The 8,095-nt window shown below is 46.3% G+C and overlaps 1 protein-coding gene across 1 annotated transcript in view; it reads left to right on the top strand.

Moving 5' to 3' along the window:
- Nucleotides 1–8,065, top strand: part of TAF7L (TATA-box binding protein associated factor 7 like) — a 15,447-nt gene extending 7,382 nt beyond the window's left edge. The window contains exons 5-10 of the mRNA XM_015427279.1: nt 1,652–1,724; nt 3,761–3,877; nt 4,590–4,778; nt 4,884–4,996; nt 5,771–5,830; nt 7,497–8,065. Of these exons, the coding sequence (XP_015282765.1) occupies nt 1,652–1,724; nt 3,761–3,877; nt 4,590–4,778; nt 4,884–4,996; nt 5,771–5,830; nt 7,497–7,541 (597 nt within the window). The 3' untranslated portion in view covers nt 7,542–8,065. The remainder of the gene's footprint in view (nt 1–1,651; nt 1,725–3,760; nt 3,878–4,589; nt 4,779–4,883; nt 4,997–5,770; nt 5,831–7,496) is intronic.
- The last annotated feature ends 30 nt before the right edge of the window (nt 8,066–8,095 follow it).

Below are 8,095 nucleotides of genomic sequence, written 5' to 3'. Positions count from 1 at the left end.
GACTAAAACTGCCATTTGTTCAGAGGTCAGGGAGAAGGAGGAAAGGCATTTTAAAAACCAGCCATAAATTCTGCCCTGAACATTGTTCAGCTTTAAAGGAGTCCCTTACAGTGGAGTCCTACACAGAGTTTACGCCAGTCTAGGTGCATGGAAATGAGTGAGCTTAGACAGGGTAACTTGGCATAGGATAGTTTTTCCAGTCTGCATTAGATGTTAAATGCAGAGCCATTTCAGATGTTGTTGGCATTCTGTTATGCCCAGCTTCTTTGATCCAGAGGCACTAATATAGCTATAATCCCTAGGAAACACAAATCCCAATATCCTTTTGCGTCCACAGTTTCCCATGTGAAGGAGCAGGGGAAGGTGGTGACAAGATGGACAGGAGGGGAGAGAAACAATCATGAACATGAAGAAATAAATTCCTTCTGCCTCTGCTGGTTTTCCCCATGAGATTCTGATCCATCTCTGTGCAGCCTCCATTTCTACACAGCATTTGCATTCAAGAGATCATGCATCGGACAAAAGCTTTTGCCCTACAAAAGCTCAGGCCTCAGTAAATGTGTTAGCCTTTAAAGTGACCCAAGACTCTTCCATCATTTTCATTCAGAATTTCAGACAGGGAATAGGCAGTGTCCTTGGGCACCTGTTGCTAAGCTCCATGTGATTTCTCTGACCTACAGAGAACTGAGGAGGGGGAAGTCTACTCATACCGGAAAACTTAACACTATGAACAGGGAGCAGTGTTTCAAGAGAAGTCTGTTGCTTAAAGCATTCTTTATAGGAAGAGTGTGAGGCTGTCTTTATCAACCTTCCCTTCCCATTTATGTGCGTTGTTGATTTTTAAAAAATTGTTGTGTGTGTGTACATTTGTGTGCGTGTATTTAGCTGGTTGCCATCTTGGGGATCATAAGGTGAGTCAAAAGGTACCCTAAATTTTTTTGGAATAAAATACTAGAGGGCACTCTCAGGCTTCTTCAGATCGGGGGGAAATGGTGTAACCTGTACTGAGAAAATGAACAGATCCAGCCAACTGTTGCGTATGTTCATAATCTGCTCCCCCCCCCCCTAAATTATAATGCCAGTGACTCACTGTGTGGTTTTGCTTTTTTTAGCCAGGAAGCAGAAGTGCATTCAGTCTCATAAAAGTCAAGGTGTCCTTCATTTGTATTAAGAGCCCATGAGTATTCTCTGACGGACACCCCCCAAAATGCCTTGCTGACTGAGGTCAGGGCCCAGCATTCAGGGTCAGAAGCCCAACAACCAGCAGACACTAGATGGGCCACCAGAAGTTGGCCAGCAGTCCACTGATGGGTTGCTTCCTACCTATTCCTGTCCTAAGGTATTTAGTAGGGCTTTGGGGAGGATGTTGAGGCTTGTTTGGGATACTCGAGAGACCATCAGGGCTATGAAAACGGGGGGCCCAGTGAGTGGTTTGGGAGAGCAACAATAATGTCCTTGAAAGCAAAGAGGTAAAAATGTTGCCAGTATATTTTTTTTAATTGTATAAAACATTTCTATATCGCCTTTCCACCCAGCTCAGGGTCCCCAAGGCAGCAAAGTGTGTTTGAGGTATGGCCGGCAGCCAGTGGGGCTGTCTGTTTTTGCTGAGTGTTAAATACCTGCCTTTTTTCTCTCTCTCTCTCTGGCCCAGTACATCGAGTCTCCCGATGTGGAGAAGGAAGTGAAGCGCCTGCTGAGCACGGATGCTGAAGCCGTCAGTGTCCGTATCCTTTCTTAAAGCCTAAAATGGGATTTGCCTTACATAGACCCTCCTTACATTCCCTTACATTCCCTGGTAAGACTCTGAGGAATTTCACATTACCCTTTTTAACCCATTTTGAAGCCGTTTTTGATCCGTCGTGGAGTAAACCGGTATAGGACTGCCATTTCACACATGGCTTTCCCCTTCCAGTAAAGAGCTGGATCTGAAGCGGTTTGCCATTTCAGACTGCACCGCTTTCCCCCCGCTGTTTTTTGCCCGTGCGGGCGATGTTTGGCTTTTTAAAAAAACATTCGCTTTAGAGCACTATAACGCTATAGCGCTATAACAAAACACTACAGGCATTCCAATGGGGTTGATATAATGCTGTTGCATTATACCGTTGTCATACCATTATAGCGCTATAATGATATAAAACGAACGTTCCAAAAAGAAAAAGAAAGCCGGTGATCGCCTGCGTGGGCGAAAAACGGCAGGGAAAAGCGCATTGGAACTGGGAGAGGAAACTGAAGACTACTTGGAAGCGGTTGACAGGTAAAACGCTTCAGCCCCGTTTCCTAAACGGGACAGAAGCGTTTGTGTGTGAAATTACAAATATATTCCGATAGGGAACCGGTTCTAAAACGGTTCTGCCTGAAATGACAGGCCAGAAACCGTTTGGGAACCTTTCCTCTTCCGGATTACATCGTCTGTCTGAAATTCCTCACAGTCTGCAGACAGAGCCACCCAGGACTGCTTTGAGATTAAATAATAGAAGCCCGTCAAATACACATCAAATACTCTCATTAATCTATCATAAAACAGTTGCCTGCCTTTCCCCTATCAAGGCAGTTGCTTAAACTCAGTGCAAGTGCAAAAATGTGTACAAGATCTAATGAATTAAGAAGACAGTTTATTCTGGTAATTATATCTTCAGTTTTGGCTGGGATGGGGAAATAGAGAGGAAAGAGCAAGAGCATATTGGGACCCAGATATATGGACCTGGAGGAGGGAGACATTCCAGAAGGAGCAAAAGATGTTACGGTTCCCACACCAAAAGTCTTGACTTCTGAGCTGTCACTGGGCAGTTGCGGCATGCTTGTCATGGCAGAAAGAAGCCTAAGAGGGCTAAACTTCTGACAGTCCAGATTCAGCTGAAAGAAGTTTCATTTTTTCATTCGGTGGCACAATCATGGCCATGTTGATTTTATTTTTTTGAGCATTCTGGCGGTAGGCTTACGCTAGAAAGAGATTTGCTTAGCTTAGCATAAGGGAGGCTGAGCGGTTTGATTGGGCACCAGGAATACATTGAGAAATACACTAGAAGAGATTGGATTTATACCCCGCCCTTCACTACCTGAAGGTGTCTCAGAGCGGCTTACAAACTCCTTTCCCTTTCCCCTCCCCACAACAGACATCCTGTGCGGTAGGTGGGGCTGAGAGAGCTCTTGACAGAAACTGCTCTTTTTTCAAGAACAGCTCTTATCAGAACTACGGCTTGCCCAAGGTCATCCAGCCAGGTGCAAGTGGAGGAGTGGGGAATCAAACCCGGTTCTCCCAGATTAGAGTCCGTGCACTTAACCACTACACCAGACTGACTCTGTGTACCACTAGAGCTGTAAGGTGGTAGCAGGTAAGTATAGTTTTAGGTAATAGGTACAGGAGCACGTAAGACTGCATTTGTCAGATATGGGTAGCAAAACAAGAGGAGTTAATTAGGCCAAAGAGAAAAATAAATGGGTGGAAGGTCAGAATAGGTATGGACATTGATTTATGTGAACAATTGGAATGTGGTTTCTCACTCCCCGAAGAATGTTGCCCTAGAAACGTGAGTTCCCTTCTCAGTGAATTGGCTTTCCTTTGACTCCTCTGTGCCTGCTGCCAGGCTGGGAAATAAGAGGAGTTAATTAGGCCAAAGAGAAAAAAAAATGGGTGGAAGGTCAGAATAGGTATGGACATTGATTTATGTGAACAATTGGAATGTGGTTTCTCACTCCCCGAAGAATGAGTTCCCTTCTCAGTGAATTGGTTTTCCTTTGACTCTTCTGTGCCTGCTGCCAGGCTGGGAAATCATTGCAGAAGATGAAACAAAAGAAGCAGACCACCATGGTTCCCTCACAGGCTTGGATATTTCTTCCCCGGGGATGTCCGGACACAAGCAGGGCCACGGTTCATCAGGTATGATGGCTTCCTTCCATCTAGTTGCCAAAGCCTGCCGTCCCCTGAAAGGTCATGTGCTAATTCTAGATGCTTCTATAGAGATGGCTGGGCGCAAACCATGTGCCCTGGGTGAAGATGCTGTCCATCTTTGCCACAGTTTGCCCTTAAGCTTGTCATGTTTTTATCCCAGCCTTTCCCCAAGGAGTGCTGGGTGGCATACCTAATGTTTCCTCCTCCCATTTTATCCTCTGGGATTGGTAGAGTCCGGTTGGGGTAAGACAGTGCAGCTGTCCCGTAATCACCCAGCAGGCTTCATGGGCGAGTGGGGATTTGAACTCGGGTCTCCCCAGCTCTACTCCAATTCTTTAGCCGTACATGACACCAATGTTCCCTCTAAGCTGAGTTAGTGTGAGCTAGCTCACACTAACTCAGCTTAGAGGGAACACTGCATGACACTGACTTCTCTTAAGTACACCTGTGGTTCATTTTGCCAGACTGACTTCTAAGTATAGACTAGTTCACTCTTAGACCCCTGAAGCTGGACTGGGATTTCTGTAAGGCCTCTTTAAGGAAGAAGATGTGTCTAAAACGTGGAGGCACAGGAGATGGATGGATGAAACGGCAATATGAGCAGCATTTTCCAGCCTGAAAATTTATCGTTGCATTAAAGATTTGTTAACTATCTCCACCACCACCCTTTCCCCCCCCCTTTGCTACTTTAACCAAGTAGAACATGATGAACTCAGAGAGATATTTAATGACATCAGTAGCAGCAGTGAAGATGAAGACGAGAGGGATCACCATGACGATGAAGACCTAAACATCATGGATACGGAGGAAGATCTGGAGAGGAGGTTGCAAGGCAAGCTGAATGAATCAGATGGACAGCAGCAAGAAAACGAAGGGACCAACCAGATAGGTGAGCAGCCCATGGAGGGTTGTCCTGGTGGACGACTTGCATCAGTGACTTCTGCAAGGATATGCAGTGAAATACATGGCAGATTCTGCTCTCTCTCTCTTCCAGCCCTGGGGATCCAGAAGCAGATCGACAATCTGAAAGACACGCTTCAAGAGACTCAGGAGCGCAGGAAGCGCCAAGAAGATCTCATTATGAGGGTAGAGAACCTGGCTCTCAAGGTGAGTCCAGTGTCAGGGTCCTTGTCCCTTACTCCATTCAGCTAAGATCTGGGAAGGTTTATAACCTGGAGCAGTCTAGTTAAGCAGCTAGAAGGCCAATATAGCCAGAAGGCCCTACTTGAATTGGGGCTTTAAAAACAGGAGGCAGCTGATTCAGCAGAAAATAAGAGGTCCCAGATAGCCAGGAAGTTCTAGATGACTTGGGTTGAGTTCTTGTTCGTCATCAGGGAAATTCCGAAAGTGACTAAGCAATCAGTTTGTAGGGGGAACAAGGCAACACTTTGCTGTTTCGCCTTTCTCTGTGGCGTGTTAGGCTCGGGGAAATCTTACATCAGTGTTACAAATCAGATTATGCAAACTGCATGGCCTGTACTTCCTTCTCTGTTTTTATTGCTGAAATTGGCTTCATAGTTTGATTTTATTATGCCAATTTTGATGCTTTGGCATTTTATTAGGTTGGCGTTTCATTGCTCCTTGGTGTTTTCTATTTTATGGTTTTTAGGTTGATTTTAACCACTGCTCAGTATTTCTAGATTATAATGTGGTATTTTATCTTTTTTCAGTTTCTAGCTTCACGAGCCGCCTTGAGCACTGTTTATGGAAGGGTGGGATGGAAATTTTCTAAATAAGCAAACTGCCCTCTTTTGTGGTATATTGGAGGTCAGCGCAAGCAGGAGGCCCTGCTGTGCATTCTGTCCTCTCCCAAAAAAACCCCATTGTGTCTGCATGTAGAGAACATCAGCAACAATGGTCATGTTTTCTTACTTTTGCCAGACCCGTCTCCAAGCTGTGCTGGATGAGTTCAAACAGCAAGAAGAGCGTGAGAAGCAGGAGGTAAGCCGTTCACATCTGTGATGCTGCTGAGCAGAACAGGGGCTGGACCAGCTTGGCAAACCAGCAAGTAGCAACCCGCAAATGTGGAACGTCCCAGTGTGTTTTGAATATGAAAAGCTCATCAACAGGGAAAGGATTTGCTGTGCTCTGTAATCTAGAACGTGAAGCCTGTTCTGACAGCTTTGTTACCAGGGAGTGCTACATACTGGAGCTTGAAATCTCTGAAATGGAGATGTTCTTGGATCACCTGGCGGAAAACAGCCTTTCTTTCCTTTTGCATCACCGATGTCTCCTTTTTCAGCCTAGCAACATTCAGTTATGGGAACTGGTTTTGGAATCTCTTGGGCTCACCGGTTCCTTCCCTGCCTCCTCCTGCATTCTACTGCAGCTGTACTTTCTGACGTGCGGAGAACCCTAGTTTGTCAGTGTTGAGACCACAAAGTATGGGTTTTTTTTTCTTGTCTCCTGAGCTGGATTGCAGCTTGTTTTGAACCAGGAAGTCTTCAGTAGCAAATGGCACATGGGAACACGCAAACCCAAGGCCTTTCTGACATTCTTATAATGACTAACCCCAGCTTGTCTTGATGTCCAAGTGTGGCTTGTGTGTTAACCTTAAACTTCAGTGGGGCCACTCTGCTCTACAATGGAGCCTTTTGCCACCCCTTTCACCCCATCTTGGCTTTCCCAGGCTAGGACGGATTATGCCCTAAATCAGGGCTATTTTGGGCAGGAACGCACAGGAACGGAGTTCCGGCTGGCTCCCAAGTTGGCCACGCCCAACAGGAACTCATTAGCATAACAGGCCACACCCAACAGCAGAAACTCATTAGGATTGGCTACATTAGGGTTGTGTGGCCTAACATGCAAAGGAGTTCCTGCTACAAAAAAAGGCCCTGGGTTTTGACAACAAACAAGGTAAACAGAATAAGAAAGAAAAGTTGAGTGTGGCTGGATAACCACACTTCTGGTAACATGGGGGTGCGGCCTAATGTGCTAATGAGCTGTGCTGTCAGGGGTGTGGCCCAATATGCTAATGAGTTCCTGCTGTTGGGTGTGGCCTATTATGTTAATGAGTTCCTGCTGGGCTTTTTCTACAAAAAGAGCCCTGCTCTAAATGTAGCGTTTGCCCAGGCGCCCCTCTCCATCACCGTGTCCAACAGAGTGCTTCAGAGAGGCTCCGCCCTCTGTTCTGGGCCTTCACGGTGCCACCACAAGCAGTATTACCCCTTTCCGAGTCTGTTGACTTAGGATGTAACTCTGCCCCTCAGGCTGCCCCATTAAATACCCCCTGCAGCCCTAAAGGCATGCTGATGATTGGGTTGTTTGACCTGTTAGAGAATGGCTAGGACTGAAAGTCAGCTTTTTGTCTTTTGAGGGCAAGACCGTGCTGGCGGAGAGAGGCTGATTATGGGGAGAAAGGACGGGAAAGGAATGGTGCAGTTGGGGGATTGCCACAGGGAGGAGGAGCGTGAGAGGAGAAAAAGGGCTGGCATTGTTTGGTGTTTGGGGGATGTATGTGTGAGTATCTCCCTCGGGCTAAGCAAGTGATGGTGGTAGGGAGGGACAGGTGAGGTTTTGGATGCAGCCAGAAGAGCTCCTGGATCTTGAACATTAAGCACTCACAATGCCATCTTTGTCTCCCTCCCTTTGTTCTTTTTCTCTGCAGTTGGCCTCTCTTCAGGAGCAGCTGGAAGCCCTTATGGAGAAGTGAAGCTGGGCCTGAAACCGCCCCCCCCCCCCGGGGTAGCACCAGAGGCTGTGTCATCTAGAAAGTTCTGGAACCTTCCTTTGAACTGAAGATCGCCAAACAGAACTCAACAGCATTCCATGACTGACCAGCAGGCTCCTGTTCGTGGTTTGCCTTCTTTCAGGAGCCGGCTGGTGTCTTTATGGCCACTGATAAAAAAATGCAGATGCCAGTGAAAATGGGAATTCCCCTTGAGAGAGAGTCATGTGGTTTGTGTTCACTACTGAAAGGGGAAATGTCGTTATAAGCATCTTGGTCTCTAAAAACACCTACTTTTTCCACTTACAAATGAGCTAAAATGCAGCATTTATTGTTTTCAGCTAGTTGCCCTTTTGCAGCCACATGACTTGAGTTGTCATCTAGAGGAGTGGGCAGCCCAGGGGGCTCACCTTCTTCTTATCAATAAATACACGTTTGCAAAAGAAGAGGCGTGATTTCACTGGTATAATTCCATATTCGCCTGTACAAAATAAAAGTGAGTAAAGTTGTGCGTGTATTCAGGTTTCAGTGTGTTTTTT

This window comes from Gekko japonicus, unplaced genomic scaffold, assembly GCF_001447785.1.
Source record: "Gekko japonicus isolate JY-2015 unplaced genomic scaffold, Gekko_japonicus_V1.1 scaffold1498, whole genome shotgun sequence".
NCBI classification, from domain to species: Eukaryota; Metazoa; Chordata; class Lepidosauria; order Squamata; family Gekkonidae; genus Gekko; species Gekko japonicus.
Note: the sequence above shows the minus strand (reverse complement) of the source record. Positions and strands in the feature narration are given on the sequence as shown.